Here is a 21,989-nt window from a genome sequence, read left to right on the forward strand (position 1 = left end):
AAGCAGCAGTATACTGAACTTGGCAGTGAATGGCTGTGCAGCGGGGGGGGGGGGGGGGATGTCAGGACAAGACTCATCAATGGAGGAGAGTACACTGAGTTCCTAGCACAGCTAGAGAACTGACCACTGTGTGCTCTCCTGCTTAGTGTGGTCAGTTTTTAATAGGAAAGCAGAGGTACCGGCAGGAACACCAGGGGTTTCACACTAATGAAACAATACAAAGATAAAGATAACAGATTATTTTCTCATACAAATACATAGTACAACAGGCACATATCAGGAATATGAAGCGTTGGGGTAACAAACACTTTAAATATACAATATTTATTATATATTTTCTTTGATGTTTGTTCAATAATCAGCGCAGGCTAGCTGCAAAGTTGGGGTAGGTTTGATTGCGGCGGAAGAGAATAAAAGTTGTGATAAGTTTACAATATTTACTAAAGGAGAATTATTTCCGTGCATTTAGTAAATGTGTGTTTCAAACTCTTGACCAATTTCAGGAAAAAAAGGATAATTATTATTTATGTTTTTATTTTTACTTTCCATTAAGCTAAATAAATGTCTGAAACAAATACTAAGCTAACGTAAAAATAACACCTCAGAATCCATAAGTTCTACCCAGCAGGGACCTTCTTTATTAGAATGTCTGAGTGAATGTCTGTCTCAGTCTGCGCTGAACATCAATTGGATTTAGACTTGTAATTATCAGAGGTTATTTCCAGGGCAGGTCAGAAATGTGATTCTTCGCTGTGACGTAGTATAAAGTTATAATAAAAATAAAAAAAAATCTGTTCTTTCTTCAGAGATTTTGAGAAAAAAAAAAAAAGCTTTTGTACAGACGATCAGTTCATATGGGCCAATCCATTCCTCCATTAGAGATCACATGACCAAAAGCCTAGGCTTTTCTTTTACTTTTAAGTGTAAGCCCATTTTAACACATTAACCACTTCACTCAGAACAACGTACCCGTACGTCGGTAATTTGATGCTAAATACCGGGGGTTTATGGCAGCAGTTCGCAAATAGACTCGCTGAAGTATAACCCTAAAACGTTCGAGAAAATACCATTTCGATTCCTGGTATGCCACCACATAAACCTTTCACTGCCAGAGCCGTTTTTGTGTTTTTTTGCACACATGTTAAAAAAATAATTTTACCCCTGAAGATTACACAAAACTCACAAATATTATATATTTTCTGAAAGCAGATGCCCTAGAGAATAAAATAGCGGTAGTTCCGATTTTTTATGTCACACGATTTTACTGCTAAGGTCTAGGAAACGCAAAATTTCTGTAAAAAACACACCAACGTGAATTTTAGAGCAAACAAATGCGAAATGTTACCCACATTTTTTGGTAATATATAAAAGACAAGGTTGCACCAAGTAAACAGATACCCAACATGCTAATGTAAAATTTTTGTGCACCCGTGAAATAGCGTCAAACTTCAGTACCCTAAAAGCCCCCTATAAGTATCAGGTTAGTGTTAGCCCTTGTACACACGGTAGGACATTCCGACGGAAAATGTCCAATCGGACCTTGTTGTCGGATAATCCGACCATGTGTGGGTTCCATCGGACTGTTTCCGTCGGAATATCTGACGGACAAAGTTTTAGAGCTGGGCTATAAAACTTTCCGACAACATGATCTGATCGGACTTTGTCCGATCATGTGTAGAGAATTCCGATCGGACAAAGTGCCACGCATGCTCAGATCAAATTCCTAGACCAAAGCTATTGTCTACTAGCCTGAACGTAGTCCCGTCGTAACGAAATAACGTCATCACGTTACGTACGATCAAAATTTCCGACAACTTTGTCCGATCGTGTGTATGCAACACAAGTTTCGGACAAAGTCCGTCGGACAAAATGCAACGGATTTTGTTGTCGGAATGTCCGACCGTGTGTACAAGGGCTTATAGAGGAGGTCTTGTGTTAGAATTATTGTTCTCACTCCGGTGTGTGCGGCAATATGTAACGTGTATTGCAATCAACCTTTTCATGCGTAGGCGCCTTGATACATGCATATACAATCATGTGTGTGTATATGTGGGGGTGGGGGTCTCAAAAATGTGGGGGGTTATGTGCTTGCAAAAAAAATAAGCTTGTTTTTACGTTTACTTTATTTGTTTAACGTTTAAGTTACTTTTTTTTGTATCACATAGGGGAAAAAAAAACTAAAAAATGCAGCGCTGTGTGATACTGAACCTTACCCACTTGCCGACCAGCGCACCACGATGTACATCGACAGAATGGCATGGGAAGGCAAATGGGCGTACAGGTACGTCCCTTTAAATTTGCCGCCCTGCCATCGGGAGCGCTGGTCGTGACCCCCGTGAGTCCGGTTGCGGGACGCGCGGACTCGATCGCCGCGGGCATACCCGCGATCGTCTCACGGAGCGGCCAAATGAAGAAATTACGTTGTAAACAGCATTTCTTCATTCTGCCTAGCAACTAGTGACGCTGATCTCTGCTCCATGTGATTGGAGCAGAGATCAGTGTTCACTAAATGAAAGCCCAACCCCCCCCCCCCCACAGTTAGTAACACACCCCTAGGAACACTTAACCCCTACACTGCCACCCACTGGTTAACCCTTTGACTGCCAGTGTCATTTACACAGGTATCACTGCATTTGTATAGCAGTGATTACTGTATAAATGACAATGGCCCCAAAAATGTGTCAAAAATGTCCGATGTGTCCGCCACAATGTCGCAGTCACAATAAAAATCGCTGATCGCCGCCATTACTAGTAAAAAAAAATAATAAAAAATATTAATAAAAATGCTATAAAACTATCCCTATTTTGTAAACGCTATAACTTTTGCGCAAACCAATCAATAATCGCCTATTGTGATTTTTTGACCAAAAATATGTAGAAGAATACGTATCGGCCTACACTGAGGGAAAAAAATGTTTTTTTATATATTTTTGGGGGATATTTATTATAACAAAAAGTAAAAAACAATGCGTTTTTTTCAAAATTGTCGCTCTATTTTTGTTTATAGCGCAAAAAATAAAAACCGCAGGGGTGATCAAATACCACCAAAAGAAAGCTCTATTTGTGGGAAAAAAAGGACGTCAATTTTGTTTGGGAGCCATGTCGCACGACCGCGCAATTGTCAGTTAAAACGACGCAGTGCCGAATCGTAAAAAGTGGTCTGGTCTTTGACCAGCAAATTGGTCCTATCTGAAAGTGGTTACAAATGCATAAATAGTGCCATAAACAATGGATGTCAATATTGCTAAAAAATGTAACTATGAATATAAAAAGCATGTTTTCGTGTAACAAGCAAGCTCGGTCCCCCTGAGGAAGACACGTGCTTAGCCCTGTGTTGTCACATGTAGGGGAGGGGCCAGGACGGTGGAGGAGCTCGCATACATGCTTCTTTGTACAAGCTGCTGACAAATAAAAGTTTTGGAAGTCGTTTGGAGAGAAATTCTATGCTTAATACTTTTATAGCTTGGTGCACTGGAAGCACCTAAAATATGTGAGTACCCCGATGTTATGTTTTCTAAATACATTTTTAAACTAGCGATAATGCACTATCCAGCCTCTTTCTTGTTTTAAATTGAGGACAACTTCTCTGGATTTTCTTGTGGGTTCCTGCTGAGACAGTTTCACTTAGAGCCCAGGAGTGGTTCAACAGCTTATGTGGACCAAACTTAAGTGTGCGGTCACACTGTTGGAGGTGAGCACATTCACACGGGGGGGGGGGGGCACATGTGTGAAGTCACCCTCTTCTGATCAGGATTATCATCACTAGAGTCACCTTTTGGACATTAATACGTATAATACCCAAATTTGCACTTTTGTCTCTGTGGATTGATGTAAATTGGGAGAAAAAAATCTCTATTTTTTTTTTTTTGGACACTTGATATTAAGGAATAATACAAAAAAAAATTCATTGTGAGCTTGCTTGAAAAAAAAAATATTTTTTTATATTCATAGTTACTTTTTTTAGCAATATTGATTTTCATTGTTTATGGCACTATTTATGCATTTGTAAGGTTCAGTATCACACGGCGCTGCATTTTTTGGTTTTTTGTATATATGTTTTCACAGATTATGGGATTGTGATCAATGCTTAGCAGCTGTGAATTTGCACTTTGTTTCACAGGAATTGTTATACCACACCTGACGCTAGCTTGTAATCTCAGGTCACTTTATACCTGACGCTGATTGCAATCTCAGGTTGCTCTAGAGTAGCTCGCAAAATTTACATATGTTTATATAGGTTCTCTTTATTGAGAAATGCAGGGTCTAAAAGACCCACAATGTCTCCTCTGGGCTCCACTAAATGTTTTGCAATGCAGATGGCATTGCAAAACAGTATTTCTCTGCTAGCAGGGGACACAGAGAGCTTGACCCGGAAGTGACGTCAGAGATGTTGCTGTTCTAGTCACAAGAAGAAAGGGAGGAGAGTGGACATGTGTCCGCTCTTCTCCTTCCCCTCCAGCCACCGATGCCCACCATGAAGCTCCAGGGCCCACCAATGGGCAAGCGGAGCCCCGATAAGCATGACAGGGGGGGGCGGGGGGGGGGTATGGCGCCGGTAAAGGGGGTGTGTGAGGGCAATCGGGCAGCAGCACCCCCGCACAAATGCTCTCACCTGACAGGCAAAACATTCTTGTATAGGTATAAAAAACATTAAAATGTTTTATAAGTGATCACATCCCCTCTGTTCTCAGCTGCATAATTGCTGGGGGGAGTAAAAGCAGCAAAAGCAGCAGCACACTGATCTTCCCAGTGACAGGCTGTGCGGGGGGTGTCAGTACAAGTTTGATGATTGGAGGAGAGCAGTCTTAGTTCCCAGCATAGCTAGAGAACTGACCATGCTAAACTTTCATACTTAGTGTGGTCAGTTTTTAGTAGGAAACCAGAGGGACTGGCTAGTACAACAGGTATTTCGCACAAAGGAAGCAATTCAAAGAGAGCAAGAGACTTTTTTCATATAAGTACATGGTATAGGTGGCACATATCAGGAATATGAAGTGCTGGCACACGTTCAGCTGCTGGAGCGAATTTCTGTTTGTACCCTGTCATAGGTGTCTGCGTCTCTCTGAGCAATGCATGCATGTAGTAAATAGCTTGAGAATTGCTCATCCTTTTGAAGGGCCCGTCAATGCAGCTGCAAGCATCTATAGCCTTTAAAAAAGGCATGCCCAGTGAGGGAAATAAAGTACAGTGTGCGTAATAATAAATATGATTTTTTTTTTTTTGCCCAGGGCTATGTTGTCAGTTTTGCCTTTTTTTTTCCACTACAGCAGTTACTGAGTTTACCACAAGATCATCTATATTATAATGAGCATATGCAAATAATTGCAGCTGCACTGCATTTGTACAAAGCTCCTATTGTAACAAGAGGGCCAAGATTATCCTCGGAGACATTGTATGGCTCACAGGCTATTGTAAAGCTGCCATCCAGGAGACTGATGTCGTTTGTCCTTCATAAACTACTCAGATCACTGTGAATGTCACCTCTCTTCACACCCAGCCTCAATCTGTCTGCTGAGAAATCTTATTCCGCGCTGTGTCTGCCCAGCTCTTTTGACTTAAGCATTATTTTTTTTCTAATATACTTATGTACACATAGCCACTGATTTGGGCAGCCTTGAAAAATGCAGCAAAATGACAACACATGACTGCTATTTGCCTCAGTTATCCCATACCAGGTTCAAGGCTTTCAAGATTTCATTGAGGAAATTCCTATTTTGGAAATAGGAAATATCCATTTTGAATTTTGATTAGCTTTTTTTTTTCTGTTTAGAATATTATACTTTTTTATTTTCAATTATTCAATTTACTAAAGGAATAGAGAGTGTTCCTTTGGCAAAGTGAATGATCACTTAGCTAAAATTGATTGTAAACGGTCACCTAAAACAACCCATTCTGTTTACAATAGAAATGAACGGCAAAACATTTTTGTATAGATAGAAAAAAATACATTATAAAAACCTTTTTCCCCCTTTTTTTTAAATAAATGATCACATTCCCTCTGTTCTCAGCTGCATGAGAGCTGGGAGAGGGGAAGCAGCAGCACACTGAGCTTCCCAGTGAATGGCTGTGCAGTGGAGGCATGTCAGGATAAGTCTTATCATTGGAGGAGAGCAGGCTGAGTTCCCACATGTTAGTACCCAGTTATAATAAGTACATTTAGGAAATAATCCAGGCCTTTTTTAAAGCAATCCAATGAGCTTGCCAGAACCACCCTTGCAGGGAGTCTATTCCACATTTTCACAGCTCTTACTGTGAAGAAACCTTTCCATATTTGGAGAAGAAATTTTTTTTCCTCTAGACGTAAACAGTGCCCCTTGTGCTCTGTGATAACCTTAAAGTGAATAACTCAACACCAACTTCACTATATGGACCACTTATGTATTTGTACATGTTGATCATATCCCCCTTAATCTTTTCTTCTCAAGAGAGAATAGATTCAGTTCCTCTAATCTTTCCTCATAGCTGAGCTCCTCCACGCCTCTTATCAGTTTGGTTGCCCTTCTCTGCACTTTCTCCAGTTCACCGATATCCTTTTTGAGAACTGGTTCCCAAAACTGAACAGCATATTCCAGATGAGGTCTTACTAATGATTTGAACAGGGGCAAAATGATATATCTCTCTCTGGAGTCCATACCTCTCTTAATACAAGAAAGGACTTTGCTCGCTTTGGAAACTGCAGCTTGGCATTGCATGCTATTATTGAGCTTATGATCTACCAAAACCCCCAGATCCTTCTCCACTATTGATTCTCTCAGTTGTACTCCCCCTAGTATGTATGATGCATGCATATTCTTAGCCCCCAGGTGCATAACTTTACATTCATCATTATTAAACCTCATCTGCCACATAGTCGCCCAATTAGACAGAGCATTGAGGTCGGCTTGTAAATTGGAGACATCCTGTAAGAACGTTATTCCACTGCATAGCTTGGTGTCATCTGCAAAGACAGAAATGTTAATTATAATGCCAGACCCAATATCATTTATAAAGATATTAAAAAATAAGGGTCCCAGCACTGAACCCTGGGGTACATCACTGATAACCTTAGACCATTCAGAGTATGAATCATTAACAACTAATTTCTGAATTCTGTCTTTTAGCTAGTTTTCTATCCATTTACAAATTGATCTTTCCAAGCCTGTAGACTTTACCTTACACATGAGCCGTGTGTGGGGAACTGTGTCAAAAGCTTTTGCAAAGTCCAGGTAACCCACGTCCACAGCCACCCCTCTGTCCAAGGTTTTACTTACCTCCTCATAAAAAGAAATCAGGTTTATTTGAAAACTTCTGTCTTTCATAATGAATCCATGCTGTCTGTTGCTTAAAATATTTTTTTTCCAGCAAGAACTTGTCTATGTGGTCTTTTATTAAACTCTCCAGTCTCTTCTCGACTATAGAAGTTAAACTAACAGGTCTATAGTTAGTTGGTAAAGACTTTGTTCCCTTTTTAAATATGGGCACCTCATTGGCCCTGTGCCAATCCAGTGGTACCATTCCTGTTAATAACGAGTCCCTAAAAATTAGAAACAATGGCCTTGAAATGACAGAGCTCAATTATTTTAGGATCCGCAGGTGGAAGCCCTCAGGTCCAGGTGCTTTATCAACCTTTATTCTGTCTAAATATTTCTGGACCATATCACTTTTGAGCATTTGTGGATCATTTGGGCTGTGTCAATACCACCCCCATTATGGACATGAGCTCCCCCATGCTCCTTTGTATACACAGAGCTGAAGAAAGTATTTCATAAACTTGCCTTCTCTGTGTCCCCAGTCACCCACTCTAGATTATTTTGTAAAGGGCCTACATGCTCATACCTGACCTTTTTATTATTAATATATATGAAGAATTTTTGGGGGTTTGTCCTATTATCTTTTGCAATCTGTTGTTCGTTTAGAATTTTTGTATCCTTAATTTTCTTTAATATTCTGTCATATTCTTTGTAACTTTTAAACGATGAAAGCGTTCCTTCATTTTTATATTTTTAAAAAGCTCTTTTTTTATTATTTATACCCGTTTTAACTTTGGCCGTGAACCACATAGGTTTTATTTTTAGTCTTTTAAACGTATTGCCCATGGGAATATAATTTGCAGTGAGTTTACATACAGTCACTTTGAAGAATTTCCATTTCTGTTCTGTGTCCATTGATGCCAATATTCCCTCCCAGTCTAAGTCCTGGAGAGCAGCCCTCATCCTTGGAAAATTTGGAGTTACGTGTTTTTATCTTACCCATATGTATTTGTTGCTTACAGCTAACATTAAATGAAATCATGTTATGGTCACTGCTACCTAGATGCTTTTTTATATGAATATTGGTAATAAGCTCTGTATGGTTTGAGATTACCAGGCCCAGCAGTGTGTCATTCCTAGTCAGGGCCTCAATAAACTAGACCATAAAATTGTCCTGTAATAGGTTTATAAATATTAGTGCTATAACTGTCCCAGCAGTGCCATTACTCCAGTCAATTTCCAGGTATTTAAAATCCCCCATTATTATTACTGTCCCAGCCCCTGCCTCCCCTGCCATCCCTGCCGCCCCTGCCGCCACTGCCGCCCCTTTCCATCTCTGCAAGGAGCCAAGTCTCCGCCTCCTTACTAACAATGGGAGGTCTATAACAAACTCCAATGACAACCTTTTCCGTATGCACACCCATGTACAGTTCCACCCATAATGCTTCAGACTCATCACACGCTCCATCAACTAGGTCCTCTTTCATACTTGTTTTGAGATCACTTCTCACATAGAGGCAGACACCACCACCCCTCTGTTTTACCCTGTCTTTCCGAAAGAGAGCAAAGTCAGGAATATTAATATCCCAGGCATGAGAAGAATGAAGCCAGGATGTAGCAATACCAATTTGATCATAGTTCTCCTTGTGTGCCAGAGCTTCCAACTCACCTATTTTGCTTTGGCAGACCTCTGGTGAACAAGCACTTTAAGTCATTGTCACATTTTGCAAACATATGTTGCATATTTTTTATTTTAGTACAAATAGTACCATTTCCAGTGGCTGATTGTAACATAGGAACCTTCATATCATCTGCCATAGCCCTCCCCCCATTTATCCCCATTCTACCCTCCAATAGGGCCTGACCCCTGTCTGACCTGTCTGCCCCATTATAATATAATTCACCCTCCCACAATCCTAGTTTAAATACTCCTCCAGCCTTCCCATAAACAGCTTCCCCAACACAGAAAACCCCCTTCCATTTAGGTGCAAACCCTCTTTAGCAAATAGGTTGCACACCAATGAAAAGTCAACCCAGTGCTCTAAAAACCCAAATCCCTCTTCCTTACACCAGGTGCCTTAATTGTAGCCCCTTAATTGTAGGCGCTAACTTTTCATTTTTTGTGGGGTGGGTGGACCTCTGCTTTAAAGCATAAGTTCACTTTTCCATATTCAGGGTGTAACATGTAACGTGTTATGAATGCACTGGCCTCCACTTCCCCACTCTGACAGCTAGCAAAATTTTTTTTTAAATGCGGCCACTTGGGTCTCTGTCTGCCCAGCCGCATCACTCATTTAAAAGGCTCTGTAAATTTAAAACTGCAAGTCCCGATGGCTGTCGGCTTGTAGTTCTCAATGAACTAGTACGGTGGAGCGCCATGGTAGTTCATTCATGCTTCCTGTCAGAAAGTATTGGTTTTGTATGTGGTATGAGCAAGCCTATACAGTGAGAGTCTGCTGGAGACCTGCATGGAATCAGCAATCTGCTGATCGCTATTGCAATGCTTTACAGGCTCCTGCAACAAAAAATAAAGACTATTCCCCAATAATGATTACCACAGCCCCAATCTCCTTAATTAGATGTGGTCACATGACACAACAAATTTCAAGTCTCCTGATCTGAGCAGGATTTTTTTTTCTTGCGCATGATAGCTCCAGTGTAATGGTGTACAATAACATCAACTAATGTATCTTGAGGTGAAGAAAAGTGATCCAATGAAGTGCTCCAAGATCAGCCACCACACCCCAGTGAAATGGACACTTACCAAAAAGGATGGCTGCTGTTACAGTAGCAAACATGCATTCAGTAGGTATCAGTTACCCAGTAAAATGGGCTGTGCAGCAACACTCCAACAAGATAATGCTAAGGATAAGTTAAATAAAATTCACCAGGAGACAAATAAAGTTCTCATAGTATAGTAGTTTTATTTCAGTTGACCCTTGGCATTTAAGATAAATGCAGCAAAATGAACTACTTGTTTAGTAAATTAACACTGATGAGTGAGTAATGCTTCTTAGTAGGGACAGGTTGGAAACCAGCTAGCTGTATGCAAAGAGCATAACATAACATATTTGCAATGGAGACCGACAGGAACCACTAAAATAAGTCTATAGTAATGTATTAAAAGCATCACCTATTGACCTATTACCTAAAAACATTGCTTAAAGCATAACTGTACTTTTACTACAATCTTGCTTTAATTTTCTCCCACTCCCCACCAGTACCCCCACCCCATCCCCTATGGCCTTGCATTCACCCATCCATGCTCCTATCAGACTTTTGCTTTACAGCCCACTGGGAGCACCACAGCAATATCTACCAGCTGGGCAGCTTCTTCTTTTGCAGATGAAACATTTAGATGTGAAAAGAAGGGTGTTTAGCAGAAAAAATATATTAATCATTATTAATCTCTTCCAATATTTCTGGTTCTGATTTGTCTATTATCATTGGTGGATTATAATACTTGGAAATCCAGGCAGGAGAGATACAGCCAATGTCTTCAAAGGGTAGCTTCACTGGGGACCTTCAGGAAAATGTAACCACTTCAATACCAGGCCTATTCTGGCACTTCTCTCCTACATGTAAAAATCATCATTTATTTGCTAGAAAATTACTCAGAACCCCCAAACATTATATATGTTTTTTAGCAGACACCCTATAGAATAAAATGGCGGTCATTGCAACTTTTTATCTCACGCAGTATTTGCGCAATCATTTTTCAAACGCCTTTTTTTTGGAAAAAAAAAACTGTTTCATGAATTAAAAAATAACAAAACAGTAAAGTTAGCCCAATTTTTTTGTATAATGTGAAAGATGATGTTACGCCGAGTAAATAAATACCTAACATGTCACGCTTTAAAATTTCGCACACTCATAGAATGGCGCCAAACCTCGGTACTTAAAAATCTCCATAGGCGACGCTATGAAAATATTTACAGGTTACCAGTTTAGAGTTACAGAGAAGGTCTAGTGCTAGAATTGTTGCACACACTCTAATGCACATGGCGATATGTCACATGTGTGGTTTTAATGCCGTTTACATATGTGGACGGGACTTGCGTGTGCGTTCGCTTCTGAGCACAAGCTACCGGGGACAGGGGCATTTGAAAAAAAAATGTATTATTATTTTTTTTTTATTTTACTTATTTATTTATTTTTGACACTTTTTTTACATTTTTTTTATCACTTTTATTCCTATTACAAGGAATGTAAACATCCCTTGTAATAGGGATCTATTTTGACAGGTCCTCTTCATGGAGAGATGCGGGGTCAATAAGACCCCGCAACTCTCCTACAGGCAGGAAAGCATGAAATCGAGAAAAAACATTCACCGATCTCATTCTGATCGCGGGTTTGTTTACTTCTGGAAACCCGGGTGTGACGTCATAATGGAAATCTCTATTATCATCATCCGGCGCTGGCCAATTCTTTCTCCAGGCACCCAATGGCACGGGAGAGCCTGGAGAAACACCGGATGGTGGTGAGAGGGGGGATGTCCCCTCCCATCGCCTATAATAACGATCAAGCAGGGGAACTGCTGCTATGATCATTCTTATCGTCGGGTGGAAAGAATGATATCTGAATGTAGCTGCAGGCATCATTCAGATATCCCTACACAAAGTTAAGGACGTCATTTGTCTATGTGCGGTATTGAAGTGGGGCAGCACACTGTAGGATTTCAATATCATCCATTTTATAAATGATAAAAATGGATGTTGTCTTCCACCTCTGCAGAATCCAAAATGCTTGGTTGAACATTTTGGGCTATGTTGGTTTATTACACTTCATTAGTCCTAATAAAAGTTCTTTTTGTGTTCCTTGAAGCCTTTTTGAAAGATTTCCTGGTAGTCTTCTTATCCTGCACACCTTTTTGTGGATAACAAAGTTCTTTTAATTTACATTTTCATTTAATGCTTTAAAAAAAATTATTTTCTTTGTTTTTTTTTGTTTTTGTTTTTTGTTTTTGTTTTTTGCTTTTGGCACATTAAAAAAAATTGCTAATCACTTCCTCCCTTCCAATCTCCTCAACTGGGACACAACACTAAAAACTAAACCAAGGCTGCAACCCTTCCTTGCTATATCTAAAACAAAAATAAAAATGTGTTTGAAGCTGGGCTTCGTTTAAAGGGAAACTGGAGTTGCTGGGTGTCCCTCCGTTTAAGGTCAACTTTCAGTACAGCATCTACATGGCTGGCTGCAAGAAGTGTATATGAAATATTAACATGAAGCATTTTTTATTTACCTAATTAGGAATAAATAAAAATTTCAACTTTTATATACGGTACTACTGAACATTAAAATATATTTAAAATAAAGCATTGTAGGTTATCATTCATGTAAAAACACAGCAATACTCACACTCAACTAACAATACCTGAGTGACTATAAAAAGTTGTTAACTGTCCCTACCAACATGGCAGTGCTGGCGGACTGAATTACCCACTAACCTCATATCTTTTTGGTTAAGACATCTGTGCACTTCCCAGTCTTCCCAGTCACAATTACTGTGCCTTCTATGGCACATGTGAAGGGGGTCCCACTCTTCCTGGTTGTTACTTGCATTTATTTTTTATCATATATACTGGAAAAAGGGAAGTGAGATTTGTCTGTTCCAGTAAGAGAAGTGGGATAATTCTATGGCATACACTTCTATACCCATCCATTATTTGTACAGTAAAACAAATCGCTAATTCTTTTTTTGTGTTTTATACACTAAAACATTTCATTTTGCTTTGCAGGGTACAGAAATGAAAATGGGAGCTGTACACAGAAGGGTAAGTTTCATACAAACACTTTTTTTTCCATTAACGAGTGAAAAATGAAATGTTAACATCTCAATATAATTTTCACACAGTAATAATTGTCTGCTCTTTTAAGACTATTTAAAAATCACACATTTTGTCATAAACTCATATATTTTATGCATAGTTAATGCTCTGTCATTTGCTGAAAGCATTTTCCTGTCTGGCCTTAAAGCCTTGTCGTAGCGTTCGTGCCACAAAGGGCACTTTTATCAATAGTGTCCTCAGTTTTTCATGCATTGGCAGTGTAATAAGTGCACTGTATTGGACAGTAAATAGCCAGCATAATCAGCGTGTACATACCTTTCCTATGCTTCCCTATTACCCCAATCCACTGCCAGATTGCTCAGGGATTCCTGTGGAGTTTTTGGCTTGTTGAGAGAGTTGGAACTCAATCAGATCTTAATCCAAGCACCCTGGATCTCAGGCTTGCAGCTTGTAGCTACTATCTCCTGCAGCATAGCTGTAAAGGAGGCAAAATTGGCTGTTCTATGTAACAGACATATAGCCTCTAGTTTTGGGCAGATGCTCTATGTACAAGAGAAGGGAAAAGGACACTGATAAAAAAAGAAAAAGTGAGATTTTAATGAGAAAAGGGACACTTAAGTGCTCTTCATTGTAGGTTCTGTGTCTAGGAGTGCCCTGGGTCTTTTCACTGTACATGAGGTACCCAAGAGTCCCTGGGTATTTTTACTGTACATGAAGCACCCAATAGTCCCTGGGTCTTTTTCACTGTAAATGGGGCACCCGAGAATGCCTGGGTTGTTTCACTTTCATGTGGCACCCAATAGTGCCATGGGTATTTTCACTGTACGTGGGGCACTGAAGAATGCCCTGGGTCTTTTCACTGTATGTGGGGCACCAAAGAATGCCCTGGATATTTTCACTGTATGTGGGGTACCAAAGAATGCCATGGATCTTTTCACTGTATGTGGGGCATCCAAGAGCACCTGGGTCTTTAGGAACCTAGCAATACAGTTGAAATGACAGTGCTTAAACCTACAGATTGGCCATTCATACACTAAGCATTGCAACAAAGGAGGCATTGGGAATGGCACATGCTCCTCCATACCCAGCTGTACCAGATATTCCTCAATGGGCTTGCGGCAGGTCTTAGTGGCCAAAAACGAAAGCAGTGGGAATTCTGGCTCTTTCTTGTACCTCCTATAAAACAAACTTACTACTTTGCCAAGTACACAATGTACAGGTTCACTTTAATATACTTAATGGATTAAGTCTACTTGAGAAAATGCACTATAAGATGGCATTTCATTACAGTGTTTCGGTTAAAGCAGATGAAAATGTAAATGTTATTTTGTCATCTTTTGTCATGGCTAAAATTAAACTGAAAATTGGAAAATCAAAATTCTGTTCTAGAGCGAGCCTTTGGTACATTAGTAGAAAATGAATTAATCATGATTAATGTTATTACAATGAACACTCAATGAATTCATAATGACTGGGCACCTGTTTTAAAATGTGTTCATTTTTCTATGTCTTTCAAGTTGCTAATGACATTTATGTCTTGATTCCCAAAGGAATACACACAAGCAAATATTCTGTGCATTAATATAACTTCAAAGTAAGGGGGAGGGTAAAATGTTTGTCTGAAGCAGAACAAATGTAATAATCTGTCCATAGGGTCATATTATCCGATGCGGAAAAAAGAAATAAAAATCAAAGAACATTTATTAAAATGGGTTTTGTTTTGTAAAAGATGTGCAATAAGATGCCAATCTATCTTCTAAGAGTTTGAGATAAATTGTGCTTAAAGTCTAAAACATCAAAAGTATAATATATATATATAAAATATCAGCAGTGAGCGGTGCAATACTCAACATTCATCCCCATGCCCCCCCCAACTCACTTCTCAGAAGTACAGGTCCAGTCTTTTACCTAGTTGAATGACTCCCAGAATCAGTCTACTTCTTGACTGGTGCATCATCAAGCCATTCTGGACTTTCAGGAGAATGCTGCAAAGAACAGCAATCTTGTTACTGTGTAAGCCCTGTTCTCTACAGCATTCCAGATCCTCCATTCCGGGTGCATTGAGCAGAAAATGGGGATTCTTGTGGTCATGTTACCAGTCAGGAATCCCCAGGAAAAGTATAAGTATACATGTTTTTAAGGATAGGGGGATGGGGGTTGGGTTCCAAACATGAAGTTGACCTTTAGGCCAAAAGCCACAGCCAACCACTTCCGCCATCACTATGCCAGTCAACCCTGAAGCCAACAAACAGGTTTTTAAAGAGGTTGTTTAGCCTTTTTGAAAAAAGATTCAAAGTCAACAGCTCAAATACTGTAGCTGCTGACCTGTAATAAAATGACACTTACCTGTCCAAGGATTTAGCACTGTCCTCACCGAGGCCAGTTCTTTGCTAGTCTTTGTGTCTCTGGTGTCAGCATGTTTAGCGTGGGAAGCAAGCTGTGACTGTGCTTCACAGACAGCTTCCCACTGCTCATGCGTGAGCCACGCTACATACTTCGAATGGTCCTGGGACCTGCGACATGTCCCAGAAGGCAGCAGGTTGGGGGGGTGGGACCAAACTTCTGGTGGAAGGGCACTTTACCAAAAAATAACTGTTCAGGCAACAGGTGCACAATAGGGGAATTACAACAGCAACAGTTACCACTTAGCTAAACTTTTTTAAACTGACCTTATACACTCTACAGTCAAATGTTGTTTCTTCACATATTATTATTACATATATTATACTCTAAAACTGTGGTATACAGAGCTCTGCATTTTTACAGGCCATTCAGTAAAGAAGGATACTAGCAACTACTGAGCTTGCACAAGCAAATCAAGCCAAGGGCAGAAGATGATTTGCCAAAGTTAAATTTAGACCACACTGTAAAACAGGCTCCAAAGTCAGTTTAACCACTTGCTTACTGGGCACTTAAACCCCCCTCAGTCCCAGACCAATTTTCAGCTTTCAGCGCTGATGCACTTTGAATGACAATTGCGCGGTCATACAACACTGTACCCAAATGAAATTTTTATCATTTTTTTCCCACAAATAGAGCTTTCTTTTGGTGGTATTTAGTTACAGCTCGGAGTTTTATTTTTTGCTAAACAAACAAAAAAAGATGCAAAAAAAAAAAAAAAAAAATCATGTTTTAATAGTTTGTTATAAAATTTTGCAAACGGGTCATTTTTCTCCTTCATTGAAGTGCGCTGATTAGGCGGCACTGATAGGCTGCATTGGTGGGCACTGATGGGCTGCATTGGTGGGCACTGATGGGCTGCATTGGTGGGCACTGATAGGCTGCACTGGTGGGCACTGATAGGCATAGTTAAGGCGGCACTAATAGGCACAGATAAGGCGGCACCGATGGGCACAGATAAGGCGGCACTGATGGGCAAAGATGGGCACAGATAAGATGGCACGGATGGGTGGCACGGATAAGTGGCACGGATGGGTGGCACGGATGGGCACTGATAGGTACCACAGATAGATGGCACTGCTGGGCACTGATGGGCGGCACTGCTGGGCACTGATGGGCGGCACTGCTGGGCACTGATGTGCGGCACTGGGGTGCAGCACCTTTGAGGCAGATTTTGGGTGGCACTGTGGGTGGCACTGCTGGGTGGCACTGTGGGCACTGCTGGGTGGCACTGTGGGCACTGCTGGGTGGCACTGTGGGCACTATGGGCACTGCTGGGTGGCACTGACAGGGGGGCACTTACTTTATTTCAGGATGGCACTGCGGGTGGCAGGTGGGCACTGGCAGGGGGCAGGTGTCCGTTTAAATTGCTGGCCGTGATCGGGACTGATGTCCCGAACACGGCCGCCGGCGATCGGCTTTTTTTTTTTCTCCTCGCGCTATTGCCGTCATTTTGCAATAGCGCGGTACCCAAGTGGTTAAAAGCAGTATTTTTATCTTTGAATAGTATTTATCTTTAAATGGGTTCTTCCTAGAGCTGCAATGAGAATAAGTGAGTGTGATTCTTGTACTGTATGACCGTTCTAGCTCCCCAGCGTAGGGACTAATGTGGGTAGCTCACATTTTATAAAACTCTGTACTACATTTCAATGCTTTACATTGCATAAATAAATAAGTAAAAAAAAAAATAAGTCCAAAATTGTGGACATTTGAGAATCAGCCTGCTGCTCCCTTAGGGAATGTGATGTATGTCTGTGTATTTGTGTGATGTATGTGTATGATGTTTATCATATGTATTTCATGTTCTTCAGCATGTATATTTTATATTTGTAGCAATTTTCTATATAACTTCAGGCAGTGTTTGTTCTGATGATTTGATATATATCATCAATGTCTAGCAAGCCACTGCAGCTTGTTGCAAGCATTGCAGGAACCCCCCGGAACAGAATATTGCTCATTATAAAACGCAATAAATACAAGTAATTTGTCATCGAGCAGGCAACTGCAGGCACATTTGGACAGGACGACAGGTCATTTAGCAAGCAGCAAAATTCCACACAAAGTCACCAAACACATAACAAATTGCTTTCTGAATACAAAAATGTTCCTGCTTTAAGGTCTAAACTTATTTGCATGTAGCAAATTATTGAAAGGGTGACCTTGTGATTTAAACAAGCAGAATACACAGGAAGCAGAATTAAGATCATCTGGACCATATTATTCTGGTAACTCGAGCCCTGAAGCCAATATTTACAGTAATTAGGAGTTACTCTGCTGAAGCTCGGGAATGGGTACACTTACCTAGGACGCACAATGAATGTAAATTGGGTAAGGAAGAACTGCAGACCTCATATTTGTACATTTAGCATTGATTCAGGTATTTAAAGCTGAATCTACCCCAAACCAGGGTTACATTTTTTTCGGTGAGCTTCAGGTACTGCCATATCCATTGTGAGAGGGACTCACTGGGGTTGATTTACTAAAGGCAAATAGACTGTCCACTTTACAAGCAAGGTTTCACTTTGAGAGGGAAATTTCCCCTAGTGGAAGAGGTGAAACTCTGCTGACTTCCATCATCCAATCATGTGCAGGGAAAAAAATCTGTTTCTTTTTTTCAATATTCTTTATATGTGCTGGAGTGTTTTTGAGTTCAAATTGAACTTTCACCACAATTACTAAGCTCTGGGGATATTTCTCTTGCAATATGAAACTTCCTTTGCAAACTGAATTGCCTATTTGCCTTTAGCAAATTGACCCCTACTGTCTCCGTTATATTCCAAACGTGTTTATATTGCAGGGATTGCACCAAAAGGAGTTAGAGTCTATATGTCTGGTGCATATCACTGCAGGATATACAAAAGAAGGTGTGTGAATATATTAAGATATGCCCTTATGATGCACAAGGTGTGTTTCTGCACCCATATATATACTCTATGCATGATGAAATGAGAACAATGGTTGCTTATAAACCATTACTGGTGATATCTACAACACCCAGGATCTTAGTTTATTCCAAGCTAACATGGCCTAATTTTGTACTAATCTGCTTGGTCATTGTAGGATTTGGGGTGAGTAATGCCCTCTTGTGGGATTTGCATTCCCATAGACTTGTATGCAAATGCAAAACTGGCACAAATAAAAGCCCAAGGACACAAGAAGAAAGACATTTGCCACCAATGCCAGTGCAAATACATTTCCATTACTCCTCTGGTAACATCACTCTGTGCCTTGTTATGTTGCTTTCCAAAGGATAGCTTCAGACAACCCTCACTTTTTAAAAGCTCCATATAGATGTTTGCAGACATTCCATCCAACCACCCAGATATGGTTACCCCATTCACTATATTTATGGTAGCTGAGTCCTAGTTTACAGCAGCATAATTACCACTGTATGCTATGCTTGCAATGTCTCTTGAAAAATCAATATACATTAAAACCTTGGTTTGAGAGCGTTTTGCAAGACAAGCACATTTTAAAATAAATTTTGACTTGATATACAAGCGATGTCTTGATATACAAGTAGTGTCATGTCACAAATGAGTATAAAAGAGAAGAGAGGCACCTTTAAGTGTAGCAATATGTTTACATTTAATGAAGGTACAACATTTAGCAACTCACATGGTTGATGATTAAAACAGGCATATATAAGTATGCAGGCATCCGGGGTAAAGCTGTCCATATAGACCATGCTTCTCACCCCCATCTACATTGTCTCTTGCATGCTGCGCTCCACGAGAGGTGCAAGCCTCGCTTTCAGATCGCTCTACTGCAGGGTAGTCTTCCCGGTCACAATTGCAGACTGCGGGGAGAGCCGGCGGTGGGGGTGGTCTATATGGACAACTTTACCCCGGATGCCTGTGTCTTGTGCCTCTTTTAACCATCAACCATGTGAGTTGCTAACTGTTGTACCTTCATTAAATGTAACCATATTGCTGCACTTCAAGGTGCCTCTCTTTTCTTTTATACTCTGTAGCTCCTGCTGGTTTTTGCTTCTAATCCCCTTGTGGAGGCTTTTTATGGTTATGCAACCAATCACATTGCTCTAATCTTTTTATATGGACTATAAACTGAAGGACTTGTGAATAAATGGTTGAGGAAAGAATCATCTGAGCTTCCATTATTTCTTATGGGTATATTTGCTTTGATATACAAGTGCTTTGGGTTACAAGCATGTTCATGGAACAAATAATGCTCGCAATCCAAGGTTTTACTGTAATGCCTATCTTTGTCAAGCCAGATAGGACATTAATGCTTTTGTAAAACATTGCTGTCGATGTGCAGTTTTGGACCACAAGCGCAACGTGGAAAAACCATTTGCTGAGTTATTGACAGTAGGGGTCAGAACAAACCATCTGGTCAATGCCAGAATTTCCAGCTGGTCAGTCCAGGCCTCATAGAGCTTGAATGAAAGGTAACATCCTTTAGAAGTGGATATCATAACATTTAAATTCAGTCCTGATCCTACATACCTGACATGCAGAAATGTGAGCTCATCTGTTTTTGTTCACTTTGGTACCGTGCTCCAAACCCTGCTGTGCAGGATAAAAATACCTTCTGTTTCCATCCCAGGTGCAAATTTCAACAACAGCTGGGTGAAGCGGTGCATGAGTCATTCTGACCAATCCACTTCTGCTAATTATAGATTCACCTGTTCTTATGTGATGCTACCCTGTTCTATGTCTGCCTAACGTTTTACTATATCAAGAGTTACTATGACAACTGGCATAAGATAATGTAAAATACAGGTAGTGTCAATCCAACAAGTCACACTTATGGGGAGATTGTTTCATGTAAGGAAAGACTCCAGACTAAATAAAAAGCAGGTTAGTGCTATAAAATGAGGGGCTTATGAAATCACTGAAGGGTCTGCCCAATAAAAGGTCGCATTTTATTGAGTAGTGGCATCCATTGGGTTGAGTCACAGCCGGCTACATTTGTCTCTTGAGGGATCTATGAACAAGACCTCTGTACCACCATCCAGGATCTTTTCCAATTCACCCCTTTAGTTTAAATGGTTCCTGCCCATATTGGATGTTTATATTCTTTCTTTTGCAATCTCTTTATTTCCTAAAAGTAAAATATCCATTCAAGCCCCATACACACTATCAGTTTTTCTGCTGAGATTTACTAAAACCATATAATATAAGGTCAAACCTTAGGAGTTTCAATTTTTATGCAATCAGGCAGGCCCTTGTACTATATGGTTATGGTAAACCTGAAGGAAAAACTCTGCAGAAAATCTAATAGTGTGTATGGGGCATCAGGACAGACAAATGCAAAGATCTCATAACTGTGTCCACAAGATTTATAAGAAGCTATTAGGTGACTTAAAGTCACTCCATATTAAAACTATAATGCCGCATACACACGACTGGACTTTCCGGCCGAAAAGGTCCGACGGTCTTCCCGACGGAGTTCCGACCGAACTGACTTGCCCACACACACAAATGGACCAAAGTCCGTTCATTTTGAACGTGACGGCATACAACGGGACTAGAAAAGGAAGTTCAATAGCCAGTAGCCAATAGCTGCCCTAGCGTCATATTTGGTCCGTTGGACCAGCATACAGATGAACGGTTTTCCCGATAGAAATTGATTCCGTCGGACAGATTTGAAACATATTCTATTTCTAGGTCCGTCTGAATTTTTGAAGAAAAAAGTTAGATGAAGCCCACACATGATCTTAATATCTGATGGAATGATTCTGTCAGACCTTTTCTGACGGAAAGTCTGGTTGTGTGTGCGCGGCATAAGAGTATATCCCAGGATGTCATACCATTATGATCCATAAGAAAACTCCTCAGTTCCTGTATTATACACTTCATTTTGTTACTGATGCCTGAACTTTCCTTGATTTCATGGTTACGTTTTGACACCTACCATTCATTAGTCCAATAAGACTGCTAAGGTAAGGGTACCCCGTTAAACAGGGGTAAGCCCTGAGTAAGTTTTGGTTAGAGTGAAATGCATTGGGGTGCCTGGGATCCAGGGGGAACAGTTTGTATGTAAGAGTGTTGAATACATTTGAATAAGGCTTTTAAAACAGTGAGTGGCTTCCCTTCTCTTCGTGAGTTTTGTGGATGGATTCATTGGAGTGGCCAGAAACCACTTGGATAATTTGTGGTGAGGAGTGCCTGTAGCAGGACCTCATCTTCTGTACCACAGGAGGAGTAGCTGCTGTAGAAGTTTATTAATATCAGTATGAGTTATGCCTGACTATTAAAGTGATACCAAATCTGGCTAACAAAATTTATATTACATGTATTATGGGGTCAACTGTTAGAGTATATTAGCTATCCAATATCTGACAATAGCTGACATATCAGTTTTGAGTAGACTTGCACAAATGATTGACTGTTCACCTAATTTCCCTGCAGCAGAAAAAGCTGCTTGTGTTTAGCCCAAAGCTTGAAGTCCCTACCAACCCCCCCTTTCATCCTCTTAAAGTTCAACTATACAGGCACAATTACCATAACAGGTTTCCAGCAGCAAGCATTCTTGTTCCTCCGGAGTACCTCGCTGTCGCGTGGGCATACTTCTATCTCCTGCAAATCACTTCATTTACATGCCG

At 40.4% G+C, this 21,989-nt stretch overlaps 1 protein-coding gene across 2 annotated transcripts in view; it reads left to right on the top strand.

Annotated features, from left to right (window-relative positions):
• The window catches only part of ADARB2 (adenosine deaminase RNA specific B2 (inactive)), an 805,999-nt gene that overhangs the window by 325,092 nt on the left and 458,918 nt on the right, over positions 1 to 21,989 (top strand). For both annotated transcript variants that reach the window (XM_077491116.1, XM_077491117.1), the window contains exon 2: positions 12,968 to 13,003. In XM_077491116.1, the coding sequence (XP_077347242.1) occupies positions 12,968 to 13,003 (36 nt within the window). The remainder of the gene's footprint in view (positions 1 to 12,967; positions 13,004 to 21,989) is intronic.

The sequence above is a fragment of the Lithobates pipiens genome, unplaced genomic scaffold (genome assembly GCF_037356315.1).
Source record: "Lithobates pipiens isolate NorthernLeopardFrog02 unplaced genomic scaffold, aLitPip1_a1.2 Scaffold_19, whole genome shotgun sequence".
Lineage (NCBI taxonomy): Eukaryota > Metazoa > Chordata > Amphibia > Anura > Ranidae > Lithobates > Lithobates pipiens.